The sequence below is a fragment of the Lissotriton helveticus genome, chromosome 2_1 (genome assembly GCF_964261635.1).
Source record: "Lissotriton helveticus chromosome 2_1, aLisHel1.1, whole genome shotgun sequence".
Lineage (NCBI taxonomy): Eukaryota > Metazoa > Chordata > Amphibia > Caudata > Salamandridae > Lissotriton > Lissotriton helveticus.
The window spans coordinates 537,746,959-537,765,463 of record NC_136059.1 but is presented as its reverse complement, the minus strand read 5'-3'; the positions used below and the strand labels follow the sequence as shown (position 1 = coordinate 537,765,463).

Here is an 18,505-nt window from a genome sequence, read left to right as displayed (position 1 = left end):
GGCCTGGAAACAATGTGTCCTTGTAACATGGAGTCATAGGGTAACTGTAGGCAGAAAGAATTGTCTCTTCCAGGCCACGAGCGAGAATCCGCACCATCACCTCCGTGACACTGAACGTAGCTGCTCCCTCCACGCCGTTGCATGGTTCCATCTTCTCACAGAGGGACTGGTTAGAGGGCTGGCATCAGAGAGGCCCTAACCATGGTCATGATCCTTTACAGTACAAGTAAATGGGATTTCTTATAATGTAGGAAATGTCCCTCACAACCACTCCTTGTGATAGCTGTTTCATTACAATCCTCAAGATTCATCACAGGCGTGAGCCTCTGAGTGCGCAGTGCCGCGTGCTTCATCTCATGTAAGGCTGGTCTTCTGTTTTTCTTCACAGCTGTGGTTGTCTGAGTGCGTCATTGGTTAATGATAGGCTGTGTTTGTGGTCAGGCACAGGGTTGGCTTATAATCCAGGCTGAATCACTGGTGCTTTGGGTTATTAATGCTGCAACTGCAAAAATATCTACACGGAAGAATGAAAAAAGTCCTCTCACAGAAAACATAAAGGAGTCTTCTTAGATATTACCATTTATGCATTTAATCTCTCTTTTCATCCAATAGAGAGGGTAGCTGTCTGTCTTAAACCTTTGAGTGACATATTTGCATGAGCTAGTGAGGGGCCAATGCCCTCTGTTTATCTGTGTGTTGTGGGGGCCCTTGAAGTTGATGATCAATTGATCAGAAGAGACCGGAAGAAGGAATGCAGAGCGCTGGTTATCAACTGATCCTTTTAGCAGAAAGGCTTAGATAAAACAACAGTGCTGACCTGACTGTGCTGGTAGGGTCCGCCAGGAGTGCCACAAACTGTTGAAGGAAGCAGGAGAGAGGGGAGGGGTGCTTTTCAGAGATCTTTTCTTCATTTTGACGGTCATCTATTTCACAGTATATTTGGGTGCCTGTAGGTTATATGCACACATTCTGTGAGACCCTCTGCGATGCAAAGGAACATAGTTTCACGGGTGAGGGGTGTTTGGGGTGCTAATCCCCTCTAATAAATATAGTCAGAAGTAGCTAGTTTGGTACAGGTGCTTTAAGTTGACTATGGTGATGTGTTTGTCAGACTTCACTTGGGAGTTTTACATACACATGCAGACAAACATACACACACACACCTGTCTCTGTTACAAATGTCTTAACAAAATGATAATTTTACAAAACATTGAGTTCTAAGTAACCCTCACAATCCGCACTCCTCTCTCTTCCTACTGCTCCTTAAGGCCCCCACCAGCCCTGCTTCTCGTATAAGGTATTTTAACCAGGGTGATTGTTGGGAGATCTGAAGCTCACACCACCCAGTCTTACTGACCAAGCTACGCTCCAGGCAGCCGCAGACGGCAGTGGGAGTGAATGCAGAGCGGTGATGTGGGGAGGGGCAGGGTGGGGGGTAGTAATGTATGGATTACAGAGTTTTACAGGTACGTAAACATTTAAATAAATAAAACGAATTTTGTTGCGTGCACTGCATCGCATTTTGGGATGCAGTGTACTCAATGAAATTCGTTTTATTTATTTAAAGGTTTACTTACTTGTAAAACTCCGTAATCCATACATTACTACCCCCTACCCTGTCCCTCCTCCTCCCCACGTCACCGCCCTGCATTTAGTCCCACTGCCGGCCGCGGCTTCACCGCCCTGCATTTATTCCCACTGCCGGCCGCGGCTGGCCCCAGGCGATGCACTGAAACAAGTGACTGCAGTAGAAATAAAATATCTATCATCGTGCTATTGCAGCATCGAGGGTGCTCAGTGCAATGCATTTGGTAAATAAATTGCAATTGTCTACAAACTGGCGTGCATAAACACATCTAACACAGCGCATGGCTAACCTGCAAAACCTCCAGTCGCATTCAAGATACCCTGAACTGTCCTTCGAAGGCGAGACATGCCTTTGAAGGTGGTTGTGAATATCTGCCTTCAGTTTCTACTTCTGGCCCATCACTGCTGATCATGAGGGCAAGAAGGTGTTACCCTTTGAAACCTTTAGACTCGTTTCAACTTGTTAATGAGGAGCATCACGACTTGTGTTCTCTTTCTGTTTCTAGTCGGACATCGATAACGACCTTGTTGGAGACTCCTGCGATACCAACCAAGACAGGTATGTGAATTTAGAACACCAGCAAAAGTAAATATGCTTTTTTCAAATAGCAGTGAAAAGCTGTCAGGAGAATCAAAGTGGACCTTCGGTAAGGCATGGATCACAGGCTCACATCAAAGCGCGGTTGAAAGGGTTGAGATTGTAACTTTGGATGGAGGAGACACAGGCTCATTTAGACGCACCCTCATTTTATCCTCTGACTGCCCCACTCCTCGGTTCCTCCAGTGCACGTGCTGGGAGTTTAGCGAGCAGAGAAAACTCAATTTCTTAGGCAGTGGTTTAAGACCTTCTGCAGGAGGAAAAAGGAAGCCATTCAATGCATTAAATAACTGTAAAGAAATTTTAAAAAACTGTGTAAATCAATTCTTTCTCAATTATTAATTCAATAAGCACACACTTCACTGCTAATATTGATGTCGAATTTTAAAAAGAAAGTAGGAAAAAGTATCATCATTTTCTGTGATCCTTTTATCTTCAGAGACAACAAAGATTTAATAGCTGCAGCCAGGCAGGAAGGTGCAGAGAAAGTCATCAAGGACTTCTCCAGAGAGAGAGCTTAAGAGCTAAATTTGGTGAACGTGAAAGCGGCAAAGAACCTGAGCTGAAACTATTACCTACTGAGAATGGGGATTCTAAACCTAAGGAGACATGTTTAAGTCCCTGCGTTTGAGGCCAAATTCTCAAAACTACAACATTCAAATGTCATTGTGCAGGAAACAGTGAATGTGCAAACAGGACGATGATTCACATTGGCAAAGGTGTAAAGTTGTTCGCCAAAATCATCCTATGGTAACAGAAATTCAATCCCAAAATAGGACTGGGGGGTGCTCTGGTGGCTTTCACAGTCAGTTTGTTCTTCCCCTGTTCACAGCTGCTTATGCATATGTTTATTTTTTTATAAAGCGCAACATTCATCCCACTGGGATATCACGGCACTGGCTGTAGCTGGAGAGTGATGAGTCAGGTTATTTTAATTGAGGGCAAAAATGGCAGTGCTAGGGAAATAGGTAGGTTTTGAGTTTTTTCCTGAACGCCATGTGTTCTTCACTTAGTCGTAACTCCAGCGGAGCCTCATTCCATTAAAGTGCTGCAAGGTGCGAAAAAGTGCCTCCACCTGTTCTGCTCTTACTGATTCTTTTGGTCTCAGCTAATGCTAAGGAGCGTGACCTTAGGCATCTGGATGGGACGTAAAATTTGATTCTGTTCTGGAGAATCTTGGGGCCTGTGTGATAAAGTGCCATGTCGGCATATCCTAGTAGTTTGAAACGCACTCTTTGGCACATGGGCAGCCAGTGCAGTTGCTTCAGGCATTTTGTTGCAGAACTGTATCTGCCCTTATTGCACACTAGTCTAGCCACTGCATTCTGTATGACCTGCAGACGTTTAAAAAGGTAATCTGGCATGCCAACAAAAAGTGCATTTCCAGCCTGCTAGCAAGCAGTGCCTGTGTAATGGTCCTCCTGCTTTCCAGTGGGATCCAAGGGAATAGCCTTTTTTAGGAGCTTCAAGGTAGCGAAGCTTCTACCACACAGGATCCGCACGTGGTCTTTCATCGATAAGGTATTGTCAATGATGCCCAAGTTTTTTACACACCGCTTTGAAGCCGGCGCCACCGCCCAAAGAGTGGGGCGACCAGGATGTGTCCCAAATGTAATTAGCGCCGCCAAGAAGCAGGATTTCAGGTTTATCTGCATTGAGCTTTAGACAGTGAGCTGACATCCAGTTTGCCATCTCAGTAAGGCAGTTGTTGAGTTTGGCTCTGGTGTCATCATGCTTGTTTCCGATGGCTATTGTCAGTTGGGTGTCATCCGCATAGGAGCAGATTCCGAAGCCCCATTTCATGCCAATTTTTGCCAAAGATGAAACATAGGCATTGAATATTGTGGGGCTCAGGGATGCTCCCTGCGGAACTCCACAGTTGAGGTTTTTTGGAGTGGAAGAAAAGGTACCCAGCTGTACAGTTTGAGTTCTATTACATTGGAATGAGCTCAGCCATTCAAGGGCCTTAACATGTATCCCTTTTTCATGCAGATTTTCCAATAAAAGTTAGTGGAGACCATGTCGAAAGCCGCAGATAGGTCTAACAGGATCAGGGCTACGGCTTTTCCCTGGTCCAGTAATGATCTTATATTGTCTAGGACAGCCAGGAAAGTTGCCTCCTGGCTGTCCTATATGTGGTGAAGCATCTCCTCCTCGGTTGGGGCAATGAAAGGATGGAACAAAAAGGAGCACATGATTAGGAAGGAGACATCTGAGGGAAAAATATCTGACAAATAGAGGCCAAAGAGAAAATAGAGATAGGAACAGTAACAGAGAAAGTGGGGGAGAGAGGCGCAGGAAGATTGTATTGTAGCCTTTATATCGCATTGTTTGGCACCGAAGAGTATTATCGAACACATTCTTCTCCAATAAGTAGCTCTGGATACTCCAATTACCTGTAAGTAGCTCTTGTGTGCCACCCAGTCTACTAAATTAGAGGTTTTGGAAATTTTAAATATGAAAATGTGTGTGATTTCAGAGTTCATGAACTGATGTTTGGAGAAAAATGTCTGAAATTCCAAAATATACTTTAAGCTACTATTAGAGTGATAAATTATACAGTTTTAGGGAGTCTAATGCAATGAGGTGATCTCTGCTGATAATCTTGCATGAGGTGGCTACAAATGTAATCTTGCCTCAAGTGGTCACTATTGCAGCATTAATATAAGTAGCTTGGGATGATTTTCATCAACCATAAGTAGTTGTTACTACAGAAAAGTCGGAGCCCCCTAATCTAATGGGTAGCATGCTATACCGTAGGGCGGTGCATGGTTGGCAGAGTGTTGTATTCCAATGTGGGGAGATTTTTGAGTTGTGTGTGAGTGCACAGAGAGGTGCTCTTATATCTTGTCTTAGGCTACAGTTCCTAGCAGTGTAATGGAAAGAGAAGGTGTACATTTTTATTTTTATTTCTAATCAACATCTGAGCATAAGACACATCATGACCACATTAATATAGAAAGAAAAGACCAGTGTCCCTGCTATACGCAAAATCCCAAGGGCCTCTTTATGAGGCAACATCCCAGCAACATCCATGTCCTTTTAACACTGCCCCAGATTTACGAGAAATCGTAAATCTGAGGCAATGGCAAAAGTTTACGCCTCCCCAGGGAGGCGTTAGGGAGGCTCAACGGGGAGAAATACCTTTATTACTCCTCGTTTTTTCCTTTTTCTATGTGTGCTGCAATCTGCAGCATACGTAGAAAGAGGAAAAGCCTCTTGTGATTATTTTTGTACAGAAAGGTTTCCCTTCCTGTACAAAAATAATCATCCCCGCAACGTAGGCACCCTTGCACCATTGTGCAAAGGTGCCTGTGTTCCCATTGTGCGCTGGCGCAGGGGAAAAGGACAGGAATGTGCTGTATCTTATAGATACAGGGAAGGCCTGCTGTGCTTCCCTATGGCAAAACTTCATAAAGGAGGCCCGAATCTTTTGTTTTTTGCCCCAGTCTATTTACAGTTAGAGGGTATTTCCAGTTCCACAGAACAGTCACAGTACATAAAGGGCCATGCCTAGCACTGCTGTAGTTCATGTGAGTGGTAATATGAAAGATTCTGTCAGATGAATCCCAGAATAGCAGTAATCCACGGGCTCTTTGGCCTCACATCTTTGTCCTTCTCCATCTAGTGACAGACTACAGTAGCATGATCCCAGCTCAGGGACCTCCCTCGGCCCAGTAACATGGCACCAGCCTCCATCTAGTGATAGGCTACAATAGCGTGATCCCAGCTCAGGGACCTCCCTCGGCACAGCAACATGGCACCAGCCTCTTAGCCAGTGATATTGCCAAGGCTGTGTACCGCCTGTGAGTAGCTGGGGTTTCCCACACCCATTGTGACCCTCAGGTCTCGGGGTACATCGTGGCCATTCATCGTGGTTAATGCAAATCCAAAGGTTGATTAGCACCAGTTTGGTAAGCTCTAGATGGCCAAAACACACTAGGGCTCCAAGAGAGACAATGCCAAAAGAGAATCTACTACTCCCTGTCTACAAATGGAACTCACAAAAAATATGTCTCTTGTGAATCGGAAGTTATGTATTGGAAAGAAAAGAAAGCAGAAAGTGATCCTTTATAAGGACAAGAACCCTCACTCACCCAAAGGTGACATGCTTCATCATTGGGCTCCCTCCTCACATCAGGCCCACATGGTCCCAGATGTGGGTTACAACTCTCCACCAAAGAAGGGGGTGGGTGGAGAGGAGCCCAGGTGTTTTAGAGAGGGAGATAACCCTAAGCAAATGGGTGAGTGAGGGACAGAGTGCAAAGACAAAAATCAATGATCCGGTTGAAACTATCTCAGGGGCCCAATAACTTTATTTGGTGGTACCCTTGGATAGGGTTAAAAACTGAGAGGACTGGGGGTTCAGAGCAAATATACCCCCATAGCGGTCAACATGTTTCTGCCTGTGTCAGACTCCTACAGGAGTTCTTAGGCATTCATCAGGATCAACAAAGTTCGAGTGACTCTGCATGCAACAATGAAATAAAATAAAACAAGCAGATGTCTATACTGACTGTGTCCCTATGTTGTCATGGAAGTGATGGGTGGTTAATACACCATCTCCATCTGAAAAGAAAAAACAAACCGTGAATGGCGGGTAAAATGTAAGGATCACGTTCTCCAAACAGGTACTACAGGTATCATACGGTACACAATTCGTTTCTTTAGCAATTAATTAGCAAACATACCAGTCAATAGACGTCAGAAAAAATTATTACATGTGGAGATAAATTCCCACCTCTCTATTGCCACAAGGTACCACTCGGCTACAATCAGCTTATAGTGCTGGAAAACAACGAAAAAGATAAAGAAATGGCAGCATAGTGTAGGTGGCATGGATATGGATCTTACATTTGAAATTGTCATAAATGTGGATCATCCATTTGAAATAGTCGCACATACATGGCCTCACTGTTAATCTTATATCCAACTGGACTGATAACAGATTCTTTGAACTATACATGAGGCACACCAAGGTAACGGAGAGTGGGAACACATCAATCTCATGATAACAGCGAACCTTATTGGCAATCACATGGAAAACTCCATTGACGTTACAGAATTACCTCACACTAAAAAACACGAGGTAAGGGATGCACCCTCCCACCCTAAAGAGAGCCTATAACATGCCTTCAGCCCACTCCAGCGGGGAACTGTGCAAAAATGCCCTTCAGTAATGAAAGTGCGGTGTGAAATGCTATTCCAATGCATAAGGCGGTGTGGTAGCACTAACTTCATACCTCTTAACAAGCCTCTGCCAACCCACTGAATGGAGCAATAACCAATGGGGGCTGGGCAAATGTGTCCCTCGTCCGCCGTGGACCCAGCAGGACCTCCCCACCCGGGGGTCCCGAGTAAAGGGGCTGCACGATGGATAACCATAGGGTAGATACTGTAGTCCCAACTTACCGGTTACTAGACGGGTCATGGCTAAAACCCAAATCAAACTGGAACCTTGCACATGCAGGTGAGGGTAAGATACAAAGCACTTGGTAGGTTAATTGTTGTAAGGTATATAGTACATATGACCAGAGGTAGCCAGGAGGTATATTTCATGTAGAGGGTTTATTCATAAGATGTTACAAGTTTCAATAGGTCCAAAGGGAATCCCACCAGGAGCAGCATCTTAGCCATTCAACCCACTCACTCCAACTGTCATTCTCTCCAACCAGCAGGCACACCAACATTCTACACACTCTCTTATCAGGCATTCCACATTCCATACATACACCACATCCATCTTGGCTGAGCAGCTAAGGGGAAGATACAATTAAGATAATTAAGTTACCACATATCCTCTTCCCTTAGACAACAATAAACAACAATAATTTGTAACCTCACAGTAAGAAAAGGAATACGGAAGTATTGTGACAGAGAAGAAAGAAATGACTAAGTAGTAGGAAGAGACTGGAATGAAGGGAGGGTGAAACAGTGCAAGAAGTTTCAAGATAGCACATCCCCTTTCCTTGGAAAAAAAAACAATTAATGGAAATCATTAAAACATCGCATGTAAAACGTTGCATGTAAAACATTGCGTGTACAGCTTTTGAGTAAACAACATGAAATATGCATAGAAAAGAGATAACAGAAGAAAAAGCGTAAAAAGTGTAATACATGAGGAGAAGAAATTGATAAGAAGAAAGATGCAAGACAGTAGCATAAACACTACAAATTCCTGAATTCATGGGAAACACCGCCCAAACATTTGTAGGGTGCAGTGCCCATCGTGCAAGTACAAATAAAGTTGTCCATTGCACATTACATTTCCAGAATAAGTTATGGACTAAAAACCTTTGCGCATCATACTTGAAGATGAGTAAACAGCCTACAGCGCATCATAGGTTCACTCAACAAAACCAAGATGGGTACACTGCCCATAGCGCAACAAAACCAAAAATGGGTACACTGCCCATAGCGCAACAAACCCAAAAGTGGGTACACAGCCCATAGCGCACAAAACCAGAGATAGGTACACTGCTTATAGCGCAAAATACAAGATTCACTGCCCACTGAGTACAACTATCTAAAGAGTGAACTCAAAAACCGTAAAAAAAAAAAAAACTCGTACTGCTACATGAGCACATGTAAATGGTGATGTGAAAGAGAGTAGTAAGTAAGTGGAGTAGTGTGGCTCACTGGTTAGAGGCGGCAGGCCTGAGAGCAGAAGTCAGCCTGGGACCAGGGTTCAATTCCCGACGCGGCAGGGTCGTGGACCTTGGTCAGCGGACTCGATAATTCTCGCATCGGTGCTTACTCTAATCAGGGGTTCCACTCGGCAACTCTGGGCATTAGCTTGCCTAATCTCCACAACGGCCCCACCAATTCCGGGGATGCCTGGCTCCACCTTGGGGACTCCCAGCAAGGGACCATCCCACAGGGAAAGCCAGGACGGGTTCCCCAGAGTTATACAGCGCCGGGACGCCCCGTTGCTGGGGCAGCTGTGCGCTTTACAAGTATACTACATTTACATTTACATTTAAGCTACTTATACACACAGAACTAAAAGGAATGAAATCAGTGAAAAGGTGTGCACTACCCTCACTGGAAGAATGTAATAAATATAAGAAGTCCAGCTCCTAAACAATAAATCCCCTAAGTAGAAGTCCTAGCGCCAAGAAAATACTAGCCATAAGAGCAAACTAAACATGACTTAAACTCTCCCTAAGGCACCACAACCTGGAAAAAACATAGAACAAGTAAAAACTGACCCAGTATGCTTGACGTAACACACAATGTACCTAAAGAACCATGCGTGACACTCATAAGTGCAAGATAACATGAGACGTAAATCAGGTGCCAAATAACCAAACAGTAAGTAAGCTGTATGCAAACCATTAAACATTGTATAGAAAGGTATCAATATCAATATTATTGCATAACGTAAAGACATGGGAGCATTTAAATGGTGCTGAAATAAGAAATAAGTACACACAGTATTTCAACAATATAATAATTAGTGTCGAAACTATCTGTTCCACATGTCATAACTGTTTGAAGTAGAAGTTCCACATAAAAGCCAGAAGGTGCTGGTGAGCGGTGTCTCACCCGATCCAAAACGGAGGCAAAGAATCTTCGAAGAATAAAAAAACGTTTATTTGTGAAAACCAGTTTAACTCCTCACTCGCCTACCAAACTGTTGCTTGTTTCTTAGTGACGAGATCAGGGACAAGCACAACAGCGAGTGAGGAAATTACATGACAATGAGGCTCTCACCATGACACAGCGTAGTTAAGTCTGTTCCAATCTTCCGAGATACTTATGCAATGCTGCTGTAAATAATCCCCAAGCGCCGCACAAAGATGAAGAAAATTTGAAACCAAACAGCAGAGTCGTTGCGATGTGTTCCCATAACTTATGGAAACTAGATGACAAAATGTCCGACCTACGTTGCGTGCCGTTGCGCAGTGACGTCTCAGGTCAGAGGTTGAAAGCCTCTGATGCTGTCTGCTGCTGCCACAGCGCTGCGAGCACACTGAACCTTCCACCAAGGCAGTTGGAAATTCTTCAACGTCATCAGTGAAGAGGTGACTGCGAATGACGAAGGATCTCACAGCTTCAAAACGGTAAGTGCGTGCTTGAGCTCGTGACAGAGTTTCGAAATTCAAAAACAGCAGTTAGCAACAATTGGACACGAAGGACTAAGGCAAAGTTAATTTTGAATAAAATTAAAATATCTTACACGACATTGCCTAACAGTACCAATTTAGTGCACACAGCTAGCCGAAACCAATTGAAACACATAACAGGCAGTTTTTTCCCTCGCAGAAGTATTGTATTCGGCAGGTTGCATTCTTCCAATTGTGCTCCAAAAAGAAATCAGGCAGTTAATAGCTTGGAGTACTAGAGATAACCACGTTGTTATGACACAGGCTCCGTTATGGCACTACTTCAAATATAAATACACATGGTGCATAATAAATCAAGTCTCTGAGGCGAATTCCAGATCAAAATAGATAAGTGGTTTGCCAGTCCTGATAGCAGAGATTATAGCTGGGTTGGCACTAAACAAATAGATACATTTCCACAGCAAGCAGGAAACTTGAATTTAAATGGAACGTGAAGCGCCCTGAGCAGGCTGTCCAGGAGGTAGAGGACACTGGTGGGACTCGGGAGGGCGTTCTTTTCCTTTTACTTATTTTAAAAATTGCTTTGCTTTGTTTCTTGTTCGATTAAAGTTCAGAAAAATTGTAAGTTTCCTCACCTCCTATATTCTTGTGGCTGTAGCACGTAGGGTTTCTTCAAGACTGTCGCCAAAATGTTGTAAGGTATATAGTACATATGACCAGAGGTAGCCAGGAGGTATATTTTCATGTAGAGGGTTTATTCATAAGATGTTACAAGTTTCAATAGGTCCAAAGGGAATCCCACCAGGAGCAGCATCTTAGCCACTCAACCCACTCACTCCAACTGTCATTCTCTCCAACCAGCAGGCACACCAACATTCTACACACTCTCTTATCAGGCATTCCACATTCCATACATACACCACATCCATCTTGGCTGAGCAGCTAAGGGGAAGATACAATTAAGATAATTAAGTTACCACATTAATCCTCAGACATCTCAAGAACAAAGTGTTCCACCCAGTGTTACTCGTCTTCCCTTACTCCTCTGAGGGAGCCCAATTCTTTTTCTTAGATCCCTTCCTCTTTTTAGATTCTCATGCCCTTCTGGAATTTTACCACAATTTCCACCTTCATTATTAGTAGAATATTACATTTCAGGATAAAAAACAGGCAAGGTGGTGAAAGGACAATTACCCTATTTGTCTAAGACTGCAGCATGGCATAGACTGAAAAGATTAGAGGCTGCAGAAATGTGAAATTATGTGATTGCAGAAGAATTGTTCCATCTGCACTATCTGTTTATTTTATGTCCAATAAACATTATCAAGGATGACTGTTGACCAACATTGTTTAACTTTTGTTTGGAAAAAAAAATCAAACATCCATCTTTTGACACACCATTCAGAAGTTGGCCCTGTTGTATACTGCCTTTCTTGACTCCAGTCAAACTTCTGATTCAACCGAGAGCATAATGCTGTCGTGTCTCTCATGTAATGAAGTCAGACACGTGTGTAACTATTCGAGAGCTTTATTATTCACGTGTTATCAGGTCCCTGTCCCTACTCTAACTGTCCCTCTAGCCAGTCCCCCGACTCCTCCCGTTCCTGTTCCTAGCTCCACCCCTCCAAGCACTAGACTGCATTGCACAGTGTTACATCTCCCCCTTTCTTAACAAAATGAAATTAACTTCTACTGTGTTCGTCATTTTTCACTCAGCCACATGAATCGGCGGCAGTCTGTTTGGGCCGCAGGAATATGTCTCCATGCATGAGCTCAGATTCAGTCCGTTCTTCAAACATTAGTAATGTCGAATCCGTGGTGGGCCTGTCTTTGGTCGATCTTTCTGTCATCTCAACACGAGCATCCTTGACTACAGGAGTGCATCCTTGAAAATGCGAGACATTGTGCGTGAACAGCTTGTTCTCGGATTCCGCAGTTGGCATGGCTCCCTTTTGTTGTGTGACTGCTGATGTCTCAGCTCGGTAGTGGCAGGCTGTTCTCCTCTGTGACACTTGTTTTTCTAGGCATCCACTTGTGGTCTCACTTCTTTTGTCCTTTCGGTCAGGAGCAGCAATGCCCTCATGTTCACAGTCCTGCGTATGGGACGATAAGGCACTATCTGAACTGAGTGTCCTGGTTCGGTTTTGGGACTCGTTTGCTGGCTCTATTTGTCCTATCTGCTCCCGCTCGCGTTTGTACATGTGGAACTCTTTGAACATCGAGGCATGAGCAAGTTCCGCTCTCGTCCCCTTTTGTCTTTGTGGTGAGGATCTATCTTTGTCAACACTCCTTGCCTTCTTGACGGAGTGATGAGACGGTCCTTTCCCAAGCCAGTGTATAGTGTCCCATATGGTTGTCTTTCTTCTGAAAACCCTTGGAGTCAACCTCGCAGACCCTGTCAGGGGTGACGGTACCCTACTCAGGTCTGGATATGACTGCAACTGACAGGACAGGTTGCTTGACAGGGTGATTGAATGTTCCGAGCCATCAGCGTGAGATAAGTTGCTTTGGACCGGTATAACATTCTCTGAGTCCAATGTCCGGGCAGGTGATCGGCGCCATGGGCGTTGTCGTGAACTTGATTCTGTTGACCCGAGTGATCGTACCGACATGTCTTCTGAATTAGGGAAGTCTCTTGTGGATTTCCTTCGGGACCATTCTTTCAAGTGTGTTTTGACTGATACACCTATTGAACTGGTAAGCTGTGACGAATTGCTCAGAGAGTCAGAACTGTCTTTGGGACATTTCTTGGGGTATGTCTCTCGACATGTCTTCCGCGCTGTTGCAGTGGAAAGATTGTCTGACAGCCAAGCGTTTATTTCTTTTGTTCGATCCCAAGGTCTTTTGTCTCTGCCCCACTCGTATGATGTTACTTGTCTCCTCTCATTTCCCTCATTGTCACGAGTGTCCTGAGTGTGCTTGTCCATCCCGTTCTGGTGTCTGAGTGAATCACCCCATCTTATACGGTTTATTTCTTCTTCTCGCTTGTTGGGGGCCCTGGTGTCTGTGTCATGAGAGTGGTGTTTTCCACGGCTACAGACTTCTTCTGACTCGTCTATGAAGATTGGTGAAGCGCGGGTTGCTCGGGTGTGTTTGTGTACCGGCTCCCAGAGTTGACATGACTGGTCCGGTGTTCTGTAGCTTGTCTTTCCTTCATACTTGTTGCGCAGGCGGTCATCGGTTTCATCCGTGTGATCTGTCCCACTTGACTCTTCCTCAGAATAGTCAGAACCATTTGTTGAATGACTCCTTGAGGTTCTGTCAGTGGGGCTGTCATAATCCTGGATCATCCCAGTCTTTTGTCTTCGCGTTGTTGACTCAGAGTATTTCATGTCCCTTGGTCTCTCTCTCTTTATGGTTTCATTTGCCTCTTGGTTTTCATGCTATGACTTGAGGGATGTCTCCTTTCGCTTGTCTTCCTTTCTTGCGTTGAAATGCAATTCCTTTGACACTTCTCGTGTTTTGGCTCGCTCTCCAGCTTCAGCCCTCCTGATGGTTTCCTTTAACGAGAATTGCCTTTGAAGTATCTTGCGCTGTGCGTCTGGTTTTGAACAGCTCTCAATAGCCCGGAGACGAATCGCTTCCTCGTTTGTGAATGTATTGAATTGACAGTATCGTACCAACTTTTGTAACCTCGTTATGAAGTTTGGTAATGATTCCCCTGGTTCCCGCCGTGCTGCATTGAAGACGATGCGTTCATGGTCTACATCTTCCTTTGTGGTGAAATGAGCACGTATCGTCTTTTTGAGTTTTCTATATGTCTCTGTGTCCTTTGCTGAAAAGGTTCTGATTAGGCGTCGGCCATCGTGACCCACCAGTTGAAGTAGTAGTAATAGACGTTTGCTATCTCTTCGCTCTCCGCTTATGTCAAGAAATGCATCCAGTGATTCCAACCACCAGTTCCATTTGAGACCCAAATTCTGGTTGCCGATCTGTGCCACTGGGGGTGGTACTCCAATGCAGGGGCTAGATTTATGTGTTTCTTTCCTTACCGACATGATGGTGGAATGTGCTGGTATGACAATGTCACAGGACTGTTCACTTTGCTTCCTGTCTTCTTTTGCTGACCCTCCTCGGCCGATAGCCTTTGTTTGGTCGTTTCCTTTGATTTTGTTAAGATTCGCCGCTCCCGGGTGACTACTGTATGTTGTCCGCCCCTGGCGCGACTGTCTCGGTATGCTTCAGTGAGTTAAGCCTGGATTTCCTGAGGTCAACTGGTCACCATTCAGCTGCACCATGCGTGACTCGTGGCTCTGCAAATTCCCGCTTTCTTTGGTGTTGCGTGCTAACTGCAAGTGGTCGGTGGCGCTTCCGCAATGATACATGGCAACGTCGATATCTTCTTCTTACGTTTCGTTCCAGACTAGTGCAGGTTGTTCAGCCACTGGGTTGATGAGAGAAGGATTATTTGATATTTGTTTACTCTTACTTCTGGATCATTTGTTTCTTAGTTTCTTCCACTTTTAATTATTTGTCTTCACGTGGTGCTGAAGTTTACTTTGGTACTTGCCTTTGCTCGTGCTTGTTACGTTCTAGACCTGCATTTGCTTGTGTTTGTTTACATGTGAAACTTGCATTTACTTGTGCTTATTTAGTTCGGTCTTGTCTTGGCTCTTGCTTGTTGCCTTTCTGATTGTCTTTGCTGGTGTCTATCTTTAATTTCGCATGTGTCGGTATTGGGTGCGTGTTACCGTTGCTTTGGCTCTTGCTTGGTGTCAAGATACATTTGATTCACTGCATCTTTTGTTACTTGCGCTCATGCTTGTTTGTCTTTAATGCTATCTTTGCTTATTTCTTGTGCTTGTTTTAGGTTCAGCTCTTGCATTTGTCAGTGCTTGTTGTGTTTGCTGTCGATTTGCACTTGTCAGTGTTTGTCAGTCACTTATCTCTTGTGTTTGCCTGTGCTTGGTTACTTATTTCAACTCTCGCATTCGCTTATGCTTATTCTTTCATTCCACTCCTTGCATTTGCTCGTGCTTGATTATTTGTTTCACCCTTTGCATTCTTATGCTTGTTTGGCCTCTTACGTTGGCTCGTGCTCGTTTCTTTATCACCCTTGTGCATATACTTGTGCTTATTTCTTGTGAAGTATTGCACTTGCTTGTGCTTGATGGCACAACTGGGAGTTGCCTGACTTCAAAATGGCCGCTCCTTGGCCTCAACAGAGGATTGGTGGGGACAGCCTGACTTTAACATGGCCGACGCACTTGAAACTCCTTCACCGGGCATTCGACCACCGGCAGCTTCAGACACTCACCGGTCGGGCAAGGTCCATGCAGGATGTCGGGGCCTCCGTTTTCCACGATCAGGATGTCTTCTCAGCAGGTAGGACCGGGGTGAGCTCCCGACGTCGCTACCACATCTCCACTTCCTCACGCATCTGGCGTAACCACCTCCAGCGCGCGAACACCGACAGCACTGTGTTCGACACGGCCTCCAGGCACAGAGCTTCACACTAGCTCAGCGCTCCACACAGCTTTCCCAGCTGCGGAGTTTCAGGTGAGGTGGGGGTGGGCTCCCACCTTGCTTCTCTGGGTCCCGCGCTCACTTGGCGACAACTTGTCAAATCCCACGCATCGGGGGTGAGATCCCGATGTCGTGTACCGCTCCAACTCCGTCTTTCTGGCGCTCGGTAGCGCTGATCAGCGGGGCTTTCTTGGGGGCACCAGGCAGCATCAGGGGGCAATCCTTCGTGGATTATGGTGGTAGGCAGAGTTGGGGTGGGCTCCCGACCTCTGCTCGTTCAGCGCGTGCCAACTTGCACGCATCGGGGGATGTAGTGACCTGACCACCAACGCAGGGCACTAGGACCCTGTGGGTCACAGGGCAGTGTCCAGGTCACTGGACACGACTTCCTGTGGACGGACAGGAAGAGGGCATTCCACACCAGTATGACGACGAGGACAGACGTGCGATGCACCCTGAGCATGTATGAGAATAAAGACCTGTAAACCTGTACCTGGTCTCCTGTGTGTTCATTGCCGAGCTGAGGTAGCAGTACATGACAACTGGCGACGAAGGTGTTTGACGATCCCACGCGTGTGCGTTCCTCGCACAAAGAATAACTGGAAAGCAGGAGCCCACCCTGCATCGCCGAAACAGAAGGAAGAGCAGCCCCTCGTTGAAGCGGGAGCCCACCCCGACTGACAGCGGACTGAGGGAAAGATCGCCATCTGAGCCCCCCACCTGATCGGGTAAGTGCTGAAGAGAAGCGCGCGAACGAGAGAAATAGGCGCGAGCTCTCGCGAGAGTCTCGTCAGCCATTTTGGGGTCAGGCGGTCTGGACCAATAGGAAAGCAGCAAAGCGGAGCGGCCATTTTGAAGTCAGGCACAAAGAGAATTGGGCTCGAAAGATCGCGAGACTTGGCGGCCATCTTAAGGTCAGGCGGCCGGGCCAATGGGAAGAGCAGAAAAACGGGTGGCCATCTTGGAAACAGGCAAAAAAGTGGAAAAGGGCATAAATAAGGGATAAAAGCCCCGAATTAAGTGAAAAAAGGTCAAAGAAGAAGGAAAATAAAAGGGCAAAGAAATTACGAAAGAAATAATAAGAAGGAACAAAAGGCAGCCAGCAGAAAGGCAAGGAAAAGACATAAAAGTACAAAGGCATCAAAAGAAACAAGAAAAGAGAGAAAATGCCAGAAACAAAACAAAGTGCGCAGTATCGCACACCACTGCCTTTCAGCACATCAGAGCCACAAGTGGGAATACGATGGGAGAAGTGGATTGTGAAATTCGAGCGATACATGGAGGCGACCGATGTAGTGGACGGAAAGAAACTAGGACTATTCCTAAACCTAGTGGGGGATGAGGTGGAGGACCTCCTCATAACACTGCCCCCGAGCGAGATAAAAACATACGAAAAATTGATAAAGTGTCTCACGACCAAGTTCGACCCCCAAAGGAATGTCGATTTTGAACGATATAACTTCAACATAGCATTTCAACAGCTGGATGAGTCAATGGACGACTTCGCAACAAGGCTGAGAAAGCTAGTGGCCCACTGTGAATTTGAAAATATGACAATGAACAGGCCCTTCGCCTAAGACTGATAGAAGGCTGTCGTGACACAGACTTTCGAACGAGACTACTTAAAGAACCTATCACTGTAGAAAAAATTCTAGATTTAGCGAGAGCGGAAGCAAGGGCAATGGTGCAAGCCAGGCAGATGGACCGGAGAGGAGAACAGATACACCGAATGACAGATACAAGAAAGATGGGCAACTGGAAGAAAGGATCAAAGGAACAAGGGACAAGGAAAGAAGGTTCTCAATGCTACCGATGCGGTCTGGATTTTCCACACCGAGGAGCATGCCCGGCATTCGGTCAGACATGCAGGAAATGCAACAAAAGCGGCCATTTTGCCACCATGTGCCAAGGGGCGCATTTCAAAACTGAAAGAGGAAGACCAAGAGCGACAACAAGCAGGCATGTACGGCACATGGAAGCGACAACTAGAAGCTCGTCGGCAGGGTCGGGAGACGAGGAAGAAGAGGAAAGAGCAGCTGGAAAGGTAGAACGCCTCTACCTCATGTCCACGGATGAAGGGCATGAAGAGGAACACATCAGATTAGTGGATAGGAAGTCAATAAAAAAGACGGATTGGGTGACCATCGACGTAGGGCCCCATCAAACAGAATTTGTGCTGGACAGTGGGGCCAAATGTAACATCATGTGTGCTACGGAATATGATAAGATGAAGAAGAAACCACCACTAAGACCGTCAAATGTCAAAGTATTCACCTGGGGTGCACAGAATCCAGTAACGAACATGGGAAAATTCACGGACACCATGACGCACAAAGGCAAGACTGTCACAGAAGAAATACATGTGCTAAGAGGAGACATTCCCGCACCATGTCTACTGAGCAACGTGACGGCGAAGATCATGGGCCTACTAAAGATGATGTATCACATGTCGGACAGAGAGAACATACTACAAGAGTACCCAAAGCTAACAAACGGACTTGGAAAGCTGAAAGGAAGACAAATAACTTTACACATAAATGAATCAATCAGGCCGGTGGCCCAGCATCACCGAAGGGTGCCCATCCATCTACAACCTCAGGTAGAGGAGGAAATAAAGGCACTACTAGAACAGGACATCATTGAGCCAGCAGAGGGGCCAACGCCATGGGTGTCCCCAATAGTGGCGGTACCAAAAAAGGACGCCGCACAAATTAGAATATGTGTGGACATGAGAATACCCAACACAGCCATCGAACGAGAACGACACCCAGGGCCGCACCTAGAT

General features: G+C 45.6%; 1 protein-coding gene across 1 annotated transcript in view; it reads left to right on the top strand.

Moving 5' to 3' along the window:
• Nucleotides 1–18,505, top strand: part of THBS4 (thrombospondin 4) — a 256,126-nt gene that overhangs the window by 149,976 nt on the left and 87,645 nt on the right. Inside the window, exon 15 of the mRNA XM_078675199.1 lies at nucleotides 2,094–2,146. Coding sequence (XP_078531325.1) covers nucleotides 2,094–2,146 — 53 coding nt within the window. The remainder of the gene's footprint in view (nucleotides 1–2,093; nucleotides 2,147–18,505) is intronic.